General features: G+C 41.9%; 1 protein-coding gene and 1 long non-coding RNA gene across 6 annotated transcripts in view; one reads left to right on the top strand and one right to left on the bottom strand.

The window, feature by feature from the left end:
* The first annotated feature begins 11,149 nt into the window (after window positions 1-11,149).
* LOC309702960 lies at window positions 11,150-12,992 on the top strand. Of its 2 annotated transcripts, XR_014275800.1 has the most exons (3): window positions 11,150-11,448; window positions 11,650-11,931; window positions 12,648-12,992. It is a non-coding gene; the product is annotated as an uncharacterized lncRNA (long non-coding RNA). The 2 variants fall into 2 exon arrangements; XR_014275801.1 differs by having other exon boundaries at window positions 11,150-11,931.
* Window positions 12,993-17,051: 4,059 nt separating this feature from the next.
* Window positions 17,052-19,558, bottom strand: part of LOC309702945 (DENN domain-containing protein 4C-like) — a 38,738-nt gene continuing 36,231 nt past the window's right edge. For all 4 annotated transcript variants that reach the window (XM_082527592.1, XM_082527595.1, XM_082527594.1 and 1 more), the window contains 3 exons: window positions 19,040-19,196; window positions 18,848-18,912; window positions 17,052-18,728 (listed from right to left, as the gene is read on the bottom strand). In XM_082527592.1, the coding sequence (XP_082383718.1) occupies window positions 18,592-18,728; window positions 18,848-18,912; window positions 19,040-19,196 (359 nt within the window). In that variant the 3' untranslated portion in view covers window positions 17,052-18,591. The remainder of the gene's footprint in view (window positions 18,729-18,847; window positions 18,913-19,039; window positions 19,197-19,558) is intronic.

Genomic DNA, 19,558 nt, shown 5'->3' with positions numbered 1-19,558 from the left:
TGTAGTACCTTTTAAACAAGTAAACCTGAAGGAAACTTGGAGCAGCTAACAGGCAAAAGTCAACCAAACTTAGGAACAACGTTAAACCAGTACATTTAATCCTTAAGTTAATTCCCTTTATTAGAGATCCTTCTGTTTCAAGGGTTCACTGCAGTGAAACTGGCTGCATTATAAATCTAAACCAGAATTGTTGCCTACGATATTGCCACAGAGCAAGCACCTTTTCAGTAACTTATCTTTCTCGTAGAAATGTGCTCCAAATAAAGAACTTTGTTGACAAGATTATTAGTTTATCATTTATAAATCAATATCGTCGGTATTGACAGCATTTTTTTTAAGTGAACATGTAAAAGAGTGGGATTAAGCGTTGCGGTTGAAAAAAAATTGTGGCTTCCGTCACATTAAACTCTGTGAGGATACAGGAAAAGGAGAGAGTGCGCAGATGTACGGGAAATTGAGGTGGTCTCAAATATCTGCTTTCAGCAGTTTTTATACACAAGTATGGGTGTGTAGGCGCACGGTGTCCCCCCCTCTCTACTAAAGAACCATTTCTTGATGGTTCTTTGGGGCACCTTTAATGGTTTTTCAAAGAACCTTTTTTAAAATGCAGTCTTTACTGCAACTTGCTGATTTGTTTTTTTAAGTTTAAATTTGGACAAATCTGTTAACACTATCATTACGGACAAGTTTTGTTTAACGTACAAACACTACCTTCAAGGTTTTGTATTTGAAATCAAAAGTCAATCTTACCTTTATCCACAATGCTTACAATAATAATCCGTTTCTTATTTCTTCTTTTTCGACCTCTATAAGCGTCGCCGAGGTTTGTCTGAGCCGGTGTAAGGAGTGAAGTGTGCCTGTTTTTATACCTGCCAGGGCGGAGTCTTCTGCGCGTGTATGCAAACTCCGCGTGTATGGAGGCAGGGCCCGGCAGGAACTGCCGAGAAGAGGCCTCTTCCCGGGCCCTGCCTCCATACACGCGGAGTTTGCATACACCTCCTCATACGCGGAGAAGGGTGATGAGATCTACCTCATGCTCTCTCGCTCTCTCGCTCTCCGGCTCTCTGGGCTCTCTCTCTGGCACGCCTGGCACGCCGGGCTCTCTCTCTGGCACGCCTGGCTCTCTGGGCTCTCTCTCTCTCTCTCTGTGGGTCTACACAGAGCGCATGCGGGCCGTTCACACTAGAGCGCGTTTGCTGTCGCATTTTATTTGTAGCGTGAACAAGCAGACAAAAATCAGATTTGATCAAAAAATATCGGAATTGAGCATCAAGACCTGCAGTGTGAACTTAGCCCAATTTGGCTCAGGAAATAGCAAGTCCAAGTCCTATAATCCAACTGATAGATGAAACACTTAAGAAAATAAGGAAGCAACGGAAAGAAGCTCTCATCCAATTAAATGCATGTAGAATAAAAAATGAATATCGACAACAACTTGTATTTTTGTATTACTGTGAGAACTATGCTCATTTCTACATTTGAATGTGATGTAGGCAGGTCTGATGTATGGATGGAGGTGTGAATGTGAGGGTGTTCAACATGTGTTTGTATTATACTATAAAAAATTTCAATAAAAATATATGGAAAAAACAACTTGTTAATTTGTTATCATTTTATAAACATTATTAATTATTTTACATTATTTTACATTAATTATTTTACATTTCCGTGTTTTTAATTATCATTTTTCGTAAATCCCATTTTTGGTGTGTGTCTCTCTCAATTTTCCTGCTATTGAGTGAACAACATACTCAGAGCCCTGCTGCCACTACATTAGTGTGACCAAGTGGTCGGCGGGGTTATAAAAGAAATGGTAATAAAATGACAACGCCACCAAGGGGAATTTCACCCCCAGGAAATTCCTATTTAAGGAAAATAGATTAAAGGAATAAGAGAGGCCGCACAGATTCAAGGATGCACACCGACGCAGGTTGGCTCCAATATCAATAATTTTGTTTATAGTGAAAATAGATGAAATATTAGAAAACAAAATGTAGCGTCCCAGGCCAGACTGACAGACTTGCCAGACTTGCCTCTGTTCACTGAAATAAACCAGAGCAATACGTTAAAAGAGTAAAAGGACTCTGAGCGTCAGGCTCGCTACATATCATAAAAACTAAAACTTCAATCTTTAATAGCTTTAATAAAAGAAATCACACATGCACACCAAACTGGAAGGCTTACATCCCACAAATCAAACTACAACTCGTGCTGGTGGCAATAGTTCAGGCCTTGATCACAAGCCAGTCTGGCTCCGCACAGGCTGAGATCGGCAACTGAGGCGGTTTCAAGTTCCCAGCACGACACGCGGGCAGAGGATCGCTCCAGCCCGATCACCGAGGCGTGGGTACAAGCAACAATCCAGAATATAATAAAACCAGGCGCACCAGAAAAAGGTTAGCCCACTTAATAAAAACAATTCCACAAAAATAAAAGATGACACCAAAAAGACGAGACAAGACAAGAGAGCAGCTCCACCGAGCAGGAGCCCTCAAACCGACTATAGGCAGGCGTCTTGATTCTCCAATTAAGGTTAGGCGATTTGCCACGGAGAGGTGAAGGCAGCAATCAAACCCTAAAACAAAGGATAAATGTAACCTTAGCCTCTTGTAGCTGTGAATGCTAATAAAAGCAGTTCTAACGGCTTACCCCAGGACCGGAGGCGCTTTGGTGGAGATAACGAGCACCTCTCTCTGCAACGCTGGAATTAAACAGAAACGGCCGCGCTACAACAGGGCCGCAAAACTACACTAAACCAACTTATTGGCAGATAATATTAGTTTTGTTTTATCACATATCAATATTATTTTATTATCAAATTTGGTTATTTTGGTCATTCAAATCTGGCTTCCCCATAAATATTGGCGACTTTCAAGCCTTTGAGTCGCCGAGCAGCTGAATAGGGGAATAATGTTGACGCGCCCGCTGTTTAAAACGTTAGTCAAAGTTCCAAGTTAAAACTCTTTTATTTGTTATCAAATCCTTAAAATCCGTAGAAAAACAGTGATCAAAAACATTCCAAGCTTGAGCGGTCAGCAAAAGTCGACTTCCCCCATCACCCACTCATTCACAAAATTTCCCTCGGGCCGTGAACAGGTGATATAGCAATCACTATTACTGACACCACGTGACCCAAAGCTACGCCTATCCATAACATTCCGGCTCCTAATTATTACATTTTTACAGTAATAATTACACATCCAACAACACAACTCACAACACACACTTCATCATATCACAAACACCCAGTGAGACAACATAACATACTCAAAAAGTCCACCAAAGTTATTTTCTCATGTCTTCTCTTCTTTTCTTCTGTCTGCACATGGTCAGTCAGTCATAGGCCAGAGGTTACCAGCACTTAGCCTAAATATAGTCAGTCTGTAATGTACATCTCATAACATTAAAGTCAATTCAAAGTTAGTTATGTCACACTGTGTCAAAAATGTCATAGTCATGGGTCAGAAGCCTCCTGAAGAAGGCATATCTTTGTGATGGGTCTGCACACATGGCTGGTTGGGGTCTTAATCCAGACCTGACGCACAAGCCCCTTTTCATCTGGTGCAGCTCCGGTGACTCTCCCAATGATCCAGGAACCACGAGGTGCAGAATCATCCACTATAAGGACCACATCTCCGGGAACGAAGTTGCGTTTAATCCTTCCCCATTTCTGGCGCTCTAATTCTGTGACTGGGACTCTCTTTGCATATGCTCTAGATATAAGATCTGTCATGAAGGCAGTGTAGTCTTTGTGAAAGTCTTTATCTCTGATGAACCTTTTCTTCAAACCTAAGGCTCGTTGCTCAATTGCACGGTTGTCAGGCATTCTTATGTCTCGGTCTTTTAGTGGCAGGGCAATGCTGTAGTGCCAATCCCCCAAAGTCACCGTCTTGCTGGCCAATTCCAGGAACTTCAAGTCTTCCTTTGACAGCCCCATCTGTTCATCATTGCTGCTCTCAGGAAAATCCATCTTGAACTGCTGTTTCCATAGCTTGTCCAGTATGACAGCAGAAACTCTGTTGGCGGTAACTGTTGCCAAACATCCTGGCCTTCCACAGCATTCTCGATTAAGTGGCCCACAGTCCAGCCGAGCACAGTCCTAATGGCAAAGGGTCCATCACCTACACTCCGGATGACCTCCAAAGGTTCTAGAGCTCTGGGAATATTCATGCCAATCAAAAGCTCAACATTGGCCTTAATTTCTGGCAAATGAACGTGCTTCAAATGTGGCCAGTCATCCAGGTCCTGTTGATTTGGGATGTTACCAGTATCTACAGGCATTTTATGCTGAGTGAAGAGGTTAGGCATATCACAGTACATGTCACTGTCCAATCCAGCAACTTCAAGTTCAGGTACAATGAAACTGTCCACCACTTTCTCCTGTCCCATGGTGCGCAGGAGAATCTTTGTCTTCCTCCCAGCAATATTCAGCTTGTCCATAAGACCCACTGTACAAAAGGATGCTGAACTCCCATGGTCCAGAAAGGCATACGTTTCCACTATTCTTTGACATCTCTTTGATTTTACTTTAACTGGCACAATGGCAAGCTTACAGTCCTGTTCACCGGCCCCAGTAAGACCACTAGTCTGGATCGTAACAGGAATGTTATCTGCCTCATTATTAGGTTTGACTTCATTCTTCTCTTTGTGGTGGATATGGAGTATACTTGCATGTCGGAGGCCACAGATTTTACATGAAAGGCGTTTTCTGCATTCTTTGCTTATGTGCCCAGTACACAAACAGCCAAAACAAATGCGGTTCTTTTTAAGAAAAGAAATCTTCTCATCATGAGGTTTCTTATCAAGCAGAGCACATGACTCCAGTGTGTGTCCGCCTTTGCAGAAAAAACAAGCCTTCACAGTGCTGTGACGATCTTGAGCCTCTATCTGATTCTGTCTCTCGACGTCAGAGACTGTTGTGGCGAAGCTACGTCCTTTAGCTTTTAGATGTGGAGAACATTTCCCTCCATTGCTGCCCTTGGCTGCTAGATGTGTTGCTGGAACGTCACATAGATTTCCAAAGATGGGATCTGTTACAATTTTAACTTGACGCTCAAGGAAGGAAACAATGTCAATGAATGCGGCTCTGCGATGTTGCCTCTCCTGAATGTCATATGCTACTGTTCGCCATTTGTCTTTTAACTTATATGGCAGTCTTCTAATCACAGCAAGCATATTGGCAGGTGTATTTAATTCAGAGAGATCATTAATCTCTTCCATTGCATTGCAGCATCCACGTAAGAACAAACAATATGCCTGAAGAGCTTTTCCATCTTCCGATCTAATCAGTGGCCATGAGTGAACTTTGTTCAAATAGGCAGATGCAATCCATTCCCAAAGTGCTCATACAGCAGAGTCTTTGCCTTTACATATCCAGCACTTCCAGACATATGTTGGCAGCTTTTAACAAGTTCATTGGGCTGCCCCTTGGTGTACTGTGCAAGATAATGCAGACAGTCACCAGCATCGCCAGTCTTTGCTTCTATGACCTGTTCAAACGAGCGCATAAAGGCCTGAAAATGTAAAGGGTCACCATCAAAGGTTTGAATCTCCCTTTTGGGCAGTGAAGAAAGACCTTGCTGATGGACCAACATACAAGTTAATTCATTTTGTTTTTCCATAATGGACAACAGATTTTCATTGGCTACTGGAAAAGCAGCTTGTGGCTTAGGCAAAGGTGGAATTGATCCAAAAGCATCAGAAGGCCCCATAAAAGCTGGTGCAGGCCTTTCCCTTTTGATATTCTGTTGCACTGTTTTTACTTGAAGCTCTGCATTCCCAGTGATTGCATTTCCTTTTGTAAGCGTCTGAGGAACAAAAGTCTCTGCATCCGCATTAAGAATTTCAAGGCTGTTTCCCTTTGTTTTAAAATATGATTCCATTCCATTAGATTTCCGTGAAGCGACGCTCCGCATAGCGGATCCAGTTCTCAGCACGTTCACCTTTGCAACAGTTGCAGCTATATCTGCTTCAAGCTGAAGTTGTTCTTTCTTTCTCCTCAATTGTTCCTCTTGTTCTTCAAGAGAGTGTTTTTCTTTCAGCATATGTTGACGTGCGAGCAAGGCGGCCATTTCAGCTTCTGCCCTGAGACATGCAGATGAAGTAGATGATACTCTTGAGCTTGACCTACTGCCTTGATTTGACACACTGTCGGATGGCAACACGTCATCATTAACATCGTTCTGAGGATTAAGAGATAATTGTGGTTCTTTTCCAGTGTGCTCTCGAACCTCCACTTCTCCTCCCAGGGAAGTTTCCTGTGACTGTGCCTTGTCAGATGATGGCCTCCCTGAATGTTTATCAGTTTCAGAAAGCCATATGTTAACATCCTCCATAAACCCTTTATTGTATTTAGAGATGCTTGAGAACCATGTATTTTGTTTATCTTTCTCATCAAATGAGATTAGAGAAAGTAAAGATTCATGCAATGCACTGGAATCCTTAAACAGGTGTGTTAACTCATCAAACTGTTTTTTGACTTGTGAATGATTTTTATCATCTTTCATTAGCTCTTTAAGAGACATAATAACACTTTTCATTTTGTTTACATGCCTTTTCCGATCTGTTTGGATGGTTTCAATTTTGTTTGCAAGAGCTTTCTCAGTGAGGGAAGTTATTCTTTTATCCTTTTCAGTTTTTCCAACAACAGATGCAGCCTGTGATCCACTCATTTTAAGCATTCAACATAAGCAGCATGCCAAAATCCAAAACAAAGGCAACAGCAATTCCTTCAAACTCAGGTGAACGCCTGCAGAGCCACAGCACACACACACACCAAACCGAATAGCAAACGTAGCGGTGGGCGTGTCACAAAAACATCTTCGTATGGTCAGAATCCAAACTGCGTTCAAACAAACAATACGCAGCACAAAAACACAATTTACATACCACCGTCGTCTTCTCCTTATCCGTCAGACTAGCCGATTTTATGGGTGTAGTGGTGGCGGTGTGTGGGCTCGCGTCGGCGTTTATTCAGCGCTGATTGCGGGACGCTCCATTGCCGTCGCGCTTTTTGCTGACAAATATTGGCGACTTTCAAGCCTTTGAGTCGCCGAGCAGCTGAATAGGGGAATAATGTTGACGCGCCCGCTGTTTAAAACGTTAGTCAAAGTTCCAAGTTAAAACTCTTTTATTTGTTATCAAATCCTTAAAATCCGTAGAAAAACAGTGATCAAAAACATTCCAAGCTTGAGCGGTCAGCAAAAGTCGACTTCCCCCATCACCCACTCATTCACAAAATTTCCCTCGGGCCGTGAACAGGTGATATATTACAGACACCACGTGACCCAAAGCTACGCCTATCCATAACACCCATCACTCACTCACTGATGGATACAGCTTTTGAAAATCTAAGAAGAAGCTTCTGATAGGTTAGTAGAGTCCATGTGAGTAAACTGGTGGCACAGCTGTGGATGCATATAAGGCAAAACACAGAGCCTTCTTCTTTGACATGGGAACATCAAGAGATGTCAACCAAAACACCAGGAAAAGAACTGTGGAGCTCCATAAGTGTGGCTCAATTTTGAATACAATTTGGTGCCATTTGCAATTAAGAAATACAGATAGTTTCTCTCTTTACTCTTAAAGTTAACAAATATGTTTTTATATTGATCAATCTAAAAAAATAAACATTTAGTCTGATTTGATGTTACAATTAAAAAAGTGTTTGTGTTTTGATCTGAAGAGTACATAAATATCTGGTTTCAACTGTATATTTGATGATTGTCAGCACAAAGAGGGAGAGAGAGGAGCAGAGAGGGAGAGAGAGGAACAGAGGGAGAGAGAGAGGAGAATGAGGACAGAACAGAGATGAACAAGAGCAGGTGAGACACACATGTTAGTCAAATGGTTGTTTACCAAAAGTATCACGGTATCATAGGTACTCACGTATCTCGTACCTAGTGTTTCTTTTTAGGTTTGCTATTTTTCAAATTCTATATTTATTAAGTTATGCAGGCTTGTTTGCACAACAAGGCTAAATAATTATATAAACTTTTCTAAATCTAAATATTGTACTTTGGTAGAATTAAAAAACAAGTGTAGTGCAGGTCTATGATGATTTTAGTGCTACTATCATCTAGTTCTGATTCTGGTTTTGTCTTTGTTAAATCCTCAGTAGTCCTGATTTTGAACTGTTGTAGTCCTGTTTTAACTCTGGATCAGTTCTGGGTCTGGTTGAATTGGGGTTTAGTCCTCATGTCTTGATACAGGCCCGACTTTGTTCTGCCTTGCTGCTTAATTAAAAAACTAGTTTAAGGTGTCCTGGATATGTGATATATATTTTTCCCTATATGAAGTCATTCTTTTTTGAACAAAACTCAAAACAGAGCCTATTAATCTTTCAGTCATTTCTAACCCCCCCCCCCCCCCCCCCCCCCCCCCCCAAAAAAAAAATAAAAAAAATCCCACATGCATACTACCCTTTAGGGCTAAGCCCCGGGTGTTTCAAATGTCTGGCTCCGCCTCTGCTCCTCGGGCTCTCAGTCTTTAATCACACTTGCGAACTTGTCAAAGGGGGTTGGGTTATTATAAAATCAGGAGCGTTCATTGTTTGGGATAAAGAAAGTTTTTATGTGATCCTTGACTCATCTGTGATTTGTTTTCTTTCTGCAGGGTTTGAAGCCGTAATGGATGGAGACGGTGAAGGAGCCGCTCGGGCACAGCTGTGTGTCCTGCAGCTGCGCTCCTTTCACCTGCATCTCTACTACGACCAGACTGACGGGCTTGTTGCCATGCTGTACAGAGGGACACAGAGGCTTGCTGTCGTATTCTTCAGAAGAGTCCTGACGGCGGTCATCCAGAATGGGGATCGCAAGCATAGCAGTGTGTGACCGAGACCGTCAGAGCCTGAGCTTACATGGAGAAACCAGCCGCCTTACCTCAATATGACATGGGCAGTTGGAGTTTGTATCTTTGTAGGCCTATTTGTATTTTTAATCCCATAAATAAATGAATATTATAAAAACACACATCAGTTATCTTTCATTTTATTAATCCATGCACCAATTTTTGTTCTAGAACCTGAAGAAGTCGCCAATAGGCTAATAAAATGTAATAAAATGTAATAAAATGTTCTTTGTCATCTTTTCCAGCTTTAATGCGCATCTGCGCCAAAAGTAGGCGATTAAAAAACGTCAAAAATATGAAAGTTTACTTCTAATATAAATTTGGGAAAAACTAATGGATGTTAATGTGTAGTTCTCAGAATAATTAACCCTCTAGTGCAGAGCACTATTAAACCCATGTTCACGGTATAGTTTTTTAAAATTAAATACAAAGCACCAAAGATCAACAATTATTTGTGAATTGTGGACAAAGCTTCAGAGAAAGTGGCTTCTTTCTGAAGGGGGCTGGGCAGCCAGTCTCTCTCTCTGTCTGTCTGTGTGTGTCTGAAGAAGCAAAAGTCTAAGGTTTTTTGGGGAATGGCAAGAAGCAAACAAGTGTGCAGGCAGAGTTTTTTCGCATTTGTTTTCCCCTCTTTCGTCAAAACCTGTGGGTTTGTAGGCAACCTGTGGTTTGTAACCACAGGTTTTCAGTGTTCAGGGTTGCCTACAAACCCACAGGTTGCCTACAAACCCACAGGTTGCCTACAAACCCACAGGTTTTGACGAAAGAGGGGAAAACAAATGCGAAAAAACTCTGCCTGCACACTTGTTTGCTTCTTGCCATTTTTTGGGGAATGGCAAGAAGCAAACAAAACCAAACCACAACCTGTGGTTTGGTTTTGTTTGCTTCTTGCCTTTTATCCAAACTCCTCAGACTTTTGCTTCTTCAGACACACACACACAGACAGAGAGAGAGAGACTGGCTGCCCAGCCCCCTTCAGAAAGAAGCCACTTTCTCTGAAGCTTTGTCCACAATTCACAAATAATTGTTGATCTTTGGTGCTTTGTATTTAATTTTAAAAAACTATACCGTGAACATGGGTTTAATAGTGCTCTGCACTAGAGGGTTAATTATTCTGAGAACTACACATTAACATCCATTAGTTTTTCCCAAATTTATATTAGAAGTAAACTTTCATATTTTTGACGTGTTTTTTAATCGCCTACTTTTGGCGCAGATGCGCATTAAAGCTGGAAAAGATGACAAAGAACATTTTATTACATTTTATTACATTTTATTAGCCTATTGGCGACTTCTTCAGGTTCTAGAACAAAAATTGGTGCATGGATTAATAAAATGAAAGATAACTGATGTGTGTTTTTATAATATTCATTTATTTATGGGATTAAAAATACAAATAGGCCTACAAAGATACAAACTCCAACTGCCCATGTCATATTGAGGTAAGGCGGCTGGTTTCTCCATGTAAGCTCAGGCTCTGACGGTCTCGGTCACACACTGCTATGCTTGCGATCCCCATTCTGGATGACCGCCGTCAGGACTCTTCTGAAGAATACGACAGCAAGCCTCTGTGTCCCTCTGTACAGCATGGCAACCAGCCCGTCAGTCTGGTCGTAGTAGAGATGCAGGTGAAAGGAGCGCAGCTGCAGGACACACAGCTGTGCCCGAGCGGCTCCTTCACCGTCTCCATCCATTACGGCTTCAAACCCTGCAGAAAGAAAACAAATCACAGATGAGTCAAGGATCACATAAAAACTTTCTTCATCCCAAACAATGAACGCTCCTGATTTTATAATAACCCAACCCCCTTTGACAAGTTCACAAGTGTGATTAAAGACTGAGAGCCCGAGGAGTAACGTTTGTCCTAGTCCCAGTCTAATGATCAGTTCTCTCTGTTGAACTAACAACACTGAAAAAAATTCAAAGAAAGCTTCCCACCTTCAAAAGCGCACACGGCAGCTGACTCAGTGAAACAAATAAACGTTAAAGGGAACTTGGGAAAGCTAAAAGGGCTCAAGTTTGCCAAAAGTGGGAACAATGAACTTAAGTCGCTTACCTTTATTAACAATGCTGAAGATAATGATCCTTTTCTTATTTTCTTCTGTTTCAGCCTTTAGAAGCGGGGCCAAAGTTTGTCTTCTTGCCCTTCTTCCTTGTCAACGTATAAACGGCATAATATTCTGATATGAGTCGTCGGTAAGTTATCGCACTTAGTGCACAATTGTGCATCGTAAGAAAGGGGATGAGTATGTGAGATCTGTCAGTGTCTCTCCCCTTAGAGAGAGACGAGTCTTGCACACTCTCTTACTTACCTCTTAGCTCTCAGACCCCTCTTACTGTGCAATGTGGGGATGTATTACTGGGCTTAAACCCGGGTTGTTTTTTCAGAAGCCCGGGGTCTTTGGGAGTGTAGGATGCCCGACTGACAACTGTATAAGACAAAAACTACACACAATATTCAAAGCACATAGCGCACAGTCCTTAATTCCCCCTAATTTTGGTATGATCTGAGCTCAGGCACTTGGCGACTGAGCATTAGGCGTGTGAGCGAGGGCGAAGAAGTGCAGCCGGGCAGACAGAGGAGAGCTTGATTTTGACCAGGTACCAAAGCAAATCATTCGTACTGTACAAATAATGTAAATATGACGGTGTATCACAGAAGATATCAAACTGATCACTTGACCCATATTACGTTAATTGCTCTTCGAGTGAATCAACAAATGGCGAAATGAAAAACCGAACAACAACAACGCTGTTTCTTTAGAGTCTTGGCTTACATGTGTGTTTATTTCATATTTTCAGTTGTTAAAATAACATCTACCTGAGAAAAGGGGAGAAGAGAGAGCAAAGATCGAACAATGCGTGCAAGGAGTTTCCCCTCGCTCATATGCGGAAGTGCTGTGCTCAGTCGCCTAGTGCCTGAGACTGCGGTCAAGTCGTTCCAGTAGTCATATTAGAATATTATGCCGTTTATACGTTGACAGGGAAGAAGGACAAGAAGACAATCTTTGGTCCCGCTTCTAAAAGCTGAAACAGAAGAAAATAAGAAAAGGATCATTATCTTCATCTGCATTATTAATAAAGGTAAGCGACTTTGTTTCGACTCATTGTTTCTACTTTTGCTGTTTTTTCCCTCTAAGTTCCTTTCAATGTTTAGTCGTTGCAGTGAATCTCTGTGCGCTTTACTTTTACTTATTTACTTACTCTATACTTGTCTTAATGTCTTGTCTTATTTTTATCCTTATTTATCTTGTTCCTTCCCCTAACTTGGCATTTGTGTATGGACAGCAAAGGAAGAATTTCATTGCACAGAGAAATGCCATTTCTTCTACATGACAATAAACACTTTGAATCTTGAATCTTGAATCTTTAAGGCAGTTGACTCACAGCATGTAGACTCACAGTTTCAACATTGGTTTTCAAAGCTTGTTCATAATGATTGTGTTAACAGATTTTTCCAAATTTCAAAAAAAAAAATCATCTTTAAAAGAATCAGCTCAATACCAGTAAAGACTGGATTTTAGTTTCAAAATGTATATAAAGTTTGAAACTCAAATCTTACGAAACCTGGTTCCTTCCAGCGCATTCCTTGACGGGCTGCGAGGCCAGCTCCTTTGAACTCCGGCTAGCTGCTCTCACAAGCAAACATTCGCACATAAAAGCCTTGGATAACCCGATAACCGGTGCAGATTTATAAAGACTGTTATTGTTGTGAATCAGCAGCTATCAAACAGAGCTCTAAGTTACAGCGTTTAACGAGTAGTTGCTGCAGCTGACTCATTTGTTCTTCCTTCTGACAGACTTGAAGCTGAAATGGATGGACACGGTGAAGTTGCCACTCCGCTGTATGTCCTGCGTGTTGGTTAGTCGTTTCGTTACCACCTCGTCTACGACGAGACTGATGGACTGGCTGTGATACTTTATGGTGACAGAGAGAAGCTTGCTGCGATATTCCTGCAGAGGATGGTGACGGAGTTCTTCAGGAACTGGATTCACAGGCCTGAGTGACCAAGACCATCGGTGACCTGTGTTCGCACAGCCTCCACGCAGAGCTGGGAACCGGCATCCAGCAGTGCCTTCACAGATTAAACATTGTTGATGTTGTTTAAAGTTTGATAATGAGTTCATTAAAATAAATAATTAAAGGTTACCTTTCTTTGTTATTATTCCACACATTGATTTTTAACCTGCACAGAGTCCTTCAACAGAGCTCTTAGATTTTCAAAAGCTGTATCTATCAGTGAGTGAGTGATGGGGAAGCCAGATTTGAATGACCAAAATAACCAAATTTGATAATAAAATAATATTGATATGTGATACAACAAAACTAATATTATCTGCCAATAAGTTGGTTTAGTGTAGTTTTGCGGCCCTGTTGTAGCGCGGCCGTTTCTGTTTAATTCCAGCGTTGCAGAGAGAGGTGCTCGTTATCTCCACCAAAGCGCCTCCGGGGTAAGCCGTTAGAACTGCTTTTATTAGCATTCACAGCTACAAGAGGCTAAGGTTACATTTATCCTTTGTTTTAGGGTTTGATTGCTGCCTTCACCTCTCCGTGGCAAATCGCCTAACCTTAATTGGAGAATCAAGACGCCTGCCTATAGTCGGTTTGAGGGCTCCTGCTCGGTGGAGCTGCTCTCTTGTCTTGTCTCGTCTTTTTGGTGTCATCTTTTATTTTTGTGGAATTGTTTTTATTAAGTGGGCTAACCTTTTTCTGGTGCGCCTGGTTTTATTATATTCTGGATTGTTGCTTGTACCCACGCCTCGGTGATCGGGCTGGAGCGATCCTCTGCCCGCGTGTCGTGCTGGGAACTTGAAACCGCCTCAGTTGCCGATCTCAGCCTGTGCGGAGCCAGACTGGCTTGTGATCAAGGCCTGAACTATTGCCACTAGCACGAGTTGTAGTTTGATTTGTGGGATGTAAGCCTTCCAGTTTGGTGTGCATGTGTGATTTCTTTTATTAAAGCTATTAAAGATTGTCTTGTCTCGTCTTTTTGGTGTCATCTTTTATTTTTGTGGAATTGTTTTTATTAAGTGGGCTAACCTTTTTCTGGTGCGCCTGGTTTTATTATATTCTGGATTGTTGCTTGTACCCACGCCTCGGTGATCGGGCTGGAGCGATCCTCTGCCCGCGTGTCGTGCTGGGAACAGAGCGTTCTCACTCCCCAGGCGTAACATGTCGACCTTTTTTTCACGTCCCGCGGCGTTCCTGAGGAACGCGAAAGGAGACCTTCAGCGTTCTTATGGTACGCGGTGGGTTATGGCTGGAATCCAGTGCAATGACGCTCCCGCGGTAATAGACGTTCCAGCCCTGTATTCCAGCCCTAAACCTAACCGTATCCCTAGCCCTAACCATAACCTTATTCCAGACCGTAACCAGGACTTTAATGATGTTAAATAGCGTGTTTCTAAGCGATTTGAAGAAAAAGAGCGAACATGTGTAGGTTCAGTCCAGACGGTTCTCATATTTCCTCTTTTTCCGAGGTCGTCATTTAGGAACGTGGTGGGTAGCCGAAAACGTAATATGGTGACGATTTGTCACCTAGCGTAAAATGTTACGCTTTGGGAGTGAGAACGGGTTGGCTGGGAACTTGAAACCGCCTCAGTTGCCGATCTCAGCCTGTGGGGAGCCAGACTGGCTTGTGATCAAGGCCTGAACTATTGCCACTAGCACGAGTTGTAGTTTGATTTGTGGGATGTAAGCCTTCCAGTTTGGTGTGCATGTGTGATTTCTTTTATTAAAGCTATTAAAGATTGTCTTGTCTCGTCTTTTTGGTGTCATCTTTTATTTTTGTGGAATTGTTTTTATTAAGTGGGCTAACCTTTTTCTGGTGCGCCTGGTTTTATTATATTCTGGATTGTTGCTTGTACCCACGCCTCGGTGATCGGGCTGGAGCGATCCTCTGCCCGCGTGTCGTGCTGGGAACTTGAAACCGCCTCAGTTGCCGATCTCAGCCTGTGCGGAGCCAGACTGGCTTGTGATCAAGGCCTGAACTATTGCCACTAGCACGAGTTGCAGTTTGATTTGTGGGATGTAAGCCTTCCAGTTTGGTGTGCATGTGTGATTTCTTTTATTAAAGCTATTAAAGATTGTCTTGTCTCGTCTTTTTGGTGTCATCTTTTATTTTTGTGGAATTGTTTTTATTAAGTGGGCTAACCTTTTTCTGGTGCGCCTGGTTTTATTATATTCTGGATTGTTGCTTGTACCCACGCCTCGGTGATCGGCAGTGGCGTCGTTAGGCCTATTTTAGGGGTGCTGAAGCCTCCCTAAAATATTCTTAAGCCCCCCTAAATAATTTGGTGTTTTGTTTTTTTTAGTTGTTTTTTTTTAACTTATTCGGGTTTTTTTAACAGAACTTTCAGACAAATTCAATATAAAGATGCAGGAATATGAGTTTAAAGAAATAATAATATAAACCTGTCGCTATTCACATAAATATGATCATAACTCGGTTGGTCCCTTTCGCTTTACACTGTCAGTGCTTCGTTATCCAATCCGATAATTTTATATTTTTGATAAAGAAAAAACAGACAACAGACTGAATGAATAAAAAAAGGCTTCTTCATTGCACATTTTCCACCAATCACAAGCCTCTCCTTTCACTCTAGACTTTTGACCAATCACCGATCAGGATGAATTGCACTACTGTACTGTGCATCCCCCCACCTTTTAGAAGTGAGCGGTGTGTCTGTGGCAAGCTTGTGAGGGGTGTGTCTGTGCGCAAGTTTTAGAAGTGAGGGCTGTGTCATCACACAAAATTCGCCGAGCCAAGAAGCAGCAAACTACGCTTCACATTTGATCAATGTCGTCATGAATTCCCTCTGACTTTTGCTGTTTTGCTTCCACCACGATAAAAATCACACTTCCTGCACAGCTCTCTCTCTGTCTGTGTACTTCAAGAACAGTTTTCCGTCTCAAATCTGTTTTCTGCATTATTCATTCGCTTATTACCCACCAGTCTACCGTTGTTTACAGCGCTGTCTTTTTCTTTTTTTCACTTAAATGACCTCGGACAAGAAAGCCTCATTTCTGCTGTTCAATACTGAAGAAATTTAAACTTCTTTAAATTATGCAAAATTGCAGAATATTGCAGAATATTTTTAAGGTTATCTGCTCTAAAAAGCCAGACCAGGAAAATCTCCTTCATGTTTTTCTGTGTTTTATTCTCAGTTACTTTAAAACAAAGGGATCTGCTGTGATGTTCACAATTCTGATGAAGTCAGTACTGATAAATTATCAGAATTATAATATTTCTGACTGTCTGAGGCTAAATTGAATCGAATCAGGACTTTGAGAACCGGAATCAAATGGATTATAGAAATCAGTGATGATACCCAGCCCCAGTGAGCAGCCTACGCCAGACAGAAGTGGATCTATATCTCAGATCGTTTGTAACGAGCCACGGAAAGCAGCTGTAGCCACTGAAAAGACTAGAAATGAGCGTAATACATTAGATGTCATAGCGCGCGGCTAACATTTACCACAAAGAAAAACGCGTTATTCAGCGTGTAATTTCCGCTAAATCCAGACTCTGTAACTTAACGTAAACACAGAAGACTTTTGACCAATCACCGATCAGGATGAATTGCACTACTGTACTGTGCATCCCCTCGAGTGACACCCCTGGTCTAGAGTGAAAATGAGTGCAAGAAAACTTGTGTATGTGTGTTTTGTTATTTATTGGCTTTTAGAAAAAAAGATCTAACACACACATACCATCAAGTGTTTGTATTTAAAAAAGTCATTTTTTTCTAAAAAATTCAGGTTATTCTGAATTTCCCATAGGTGTGAATGTGAGTATGAATGGTTGTCTGTCTCTGTGTGAGCTCAAAAGGCTCGAAAGACTGCCGATCATCATCCAGGGGATACCTCTGATAGGATAAGCTCGAGCCCCACACAACTCTAAAACTGGATGGGTGGATGGATCTTTTGGGAGAAATGGGATTTCCTGGCAGTGGATGACAGGAAGTTTACATCTTTTTCCATGAAAACAGAAATGAAGAGAAATGAGCAACAGCAGTGTTACAAAGGCAGATTTTGAAATAAATTGACATGAGTATAACTTTTTTCCCCACTAAGATCACATCTACTTCCATGAAAACAGAAATGAGCTACAGCAGTGTTACAAAGGCAGATGTTTAAATCTGGCAATAAATACAAACTCTTCTTAACACAAAGACAAAAAAAGGACAAATTTCACTTTCAATCAGTTCACAAACTCATTTATTGCAGCGCACTTATGTGTAGACATTCATTTCCTTTCCACAGGACGGTAAGAGAACCTTTAAAAAACTTTTCTGTACATCCTCCAAGAGGAGATTTACTAAGTCAACACCGGCTGGAGTCCCCTAACACGGATTCAAGGGGAAAACGGGGGCAGCTAGTTATAAAAACTCGAAGTTAGCACAGCAGCTGCAATCCAAATGTCAACAATACAAAAATAAATAATTGAGATTTTTTTCTGGATGAAAAATGGTGTAAATTGTTAATATTCTGATGTGGGTTAAGAGCAGGTTCTAATCTATGCAGTGCAAATGGAATATTTTACAACACATTTTCTCATCTGTACAAGTACAGCGCCACACTCACACTCAAGTCAACACACAGGTCCATCTTTACCCGACAATTCATCGCAGCACTTTGTTTTCCCGCCTGTTTCACTGTTTTTAGTGGAATGTCAAATATCAAAGGCCTTCTGTCCTGACACAGTTTCAGCACTCATCAAGAGCCCTCTGCACTTTTATGTAAACCATAAAAGAGATCCTGTCTGAACCGTCGCGGTTCACTTTGTGCTAGAGTAGAGAATGAGAGACACAGCTCTGAGTTATGATCAGAATAAGACATGTTAGCTGAACAAACACAGTATGTTACTGTTAAAAATGCAGCTTTAAAAATAGACTGAAGCCAGCACACCTCTGCTGTCTGTGTTCCTCTGATGTTTTTAATCAGTGGTGTGGCACCTTCATGCTTCAGATTGATGTCTTTGTTTTTCATGATCTCTACTTTCCAAACAGCTGCTGTCACATGTGTTATCACAGAGATCAATACTCCTGCTTTGAGCACAGGGCATCTGGAATGTTATGAATCTATTTTAGTGATTGATAATTAGTGATTGTCCAAAGCCTCAGTCCTCTCCCATTTAAATGTGATGCTCCAACACAAAGCTGCACAGAGCCCCAGTGTGAGCCTGTACATGTGAACATTCATTAAGACTCTGATCACAACAATCAGGGTTGTTGACAAAAATGCAACCTCGACTGAGATTTCCTTAAACTGTACAAAAAGTCAGGTGAACTTGATTTACTTACTCTTCTTCAGAAAGTGCACAAAGTTAGAGTCAGAGTCTGTACACGGTCTCACACAGAGCTGATACGAGTATAGCTACGACAGATTTAAGGAGGCAAAAGGCTACGAGCAAAGCTGCTGACATGCACACACACAGATATTCTGTACAGTGATCAATCGCTTTATACAGCTTCTGTAAGGAAAAGCAACTCAACTAGTCTGAAGAGATTCAATACAGCTTTCCAGGAAGTTTACAACAACAGTTCCACTTTTAGGCAGCTGCTTGGAAAACCTCTTTAAAGCAAAGCAAAGAAACATGAAACGGCCAACGTCATCTTCCACGGCAAACGGAAGAAGCAGTACCATGTTCGTCCAGCTGGAGATGTCCGAAAGTCTCCCTGTTCCCCAAAGTTGAAGCAGGAACAGTAAGAGTTTGTGTCTCTGCTGCTGAGAGGATCAGTTCAGACGAAAGGCGCTCCAAAACATTTAAGGCACCACTGGACGCTGGGAGTAGGCGGGCGATCGATGCAGTGCAGAGACTTGCGCTGCTCCGCGCTCAGCTGGTTGTATGCGCTGTGGTACTCTCTGTCGAAGGCCTCTGCATGATGACGACACAGATATGAGTTAGGAACGTTTCACGTCATCGCTTTTCATCACCTTCAAACTCTTACAGCACACTAGAGGTCACAGCTGACATCACTAGTTAATCTCACTCACCTACGTCGATGTTCTCCCGTCCCAAAGCCACCAGTGACAGAAACAGTATTTCTCTATAGACGCTCCTGTGAGACATTCACACACACGAGGCATCAGACACTTTTCTAATGCACTGCAGCAAAAATCATAACTAAGAGCTTAAAGGAAGACTAAATATGAAACAGTGAGTATAGATGAAGGAGGAGAACTGACCTCTGCCGTTTGAGCCCTTCTGGACGCCGTTTGATCTCTCGGATCAGCAGGTTGATCGGCCCGTAGACGTCGTTGGTCTGGATGTTGCGAACAATGGTGTTGAGGAGAGTGCGGCTCTCCTGGTGGTCTGTTGGCCCCAGAGTTCCCCTCTTCTCCACTGGGAGCACAAACACCAAAGCATCAGAGAGTCTGCTGAAATATTCTTTTAGCAAAGAGCCTCCACTCTGATCTGTTCTGCTCAGCAGTGACACTTTAACAAAAATACCCCTCAATCTCCTAATACATGCACCGAAGGTATCAATTATAAAATCCCTTTTTGTCTCATTCCAAAGTTATTAGATTGACAAGATTCTCAGAAAATTTGACCTTTAACCTCAAGGTCAAGGTCACTGAGGTTCAGTGTTTTTTAGTAGATACATGTATGGTCTTAAGTCCTTTTGTTATTTACTTTACATTTAAAAAAACATCTTTGACTTAATTTGGGGGGGGGGGGGGGGGGGTTACCTTTTAAATCAATAC

Source organism: Aulonocara stuartgranti, assembly GCF_965226115.1.
Source record: "Aulonocara stuartgranti genome assembly, chromosome: 3".
Taxonomy (NCBI): Eukaryota; Metazoa; Chordata; class Actinopteri; order Cichliformes; family Cichlidae; genus Aulonocara; species Aulonocara stuartgranti.
The sequence above is the reverse complement of the archived record's forward strand: the minus strand, read 5'-3'. Positions and strand labels throughout refer to the sequence as shown.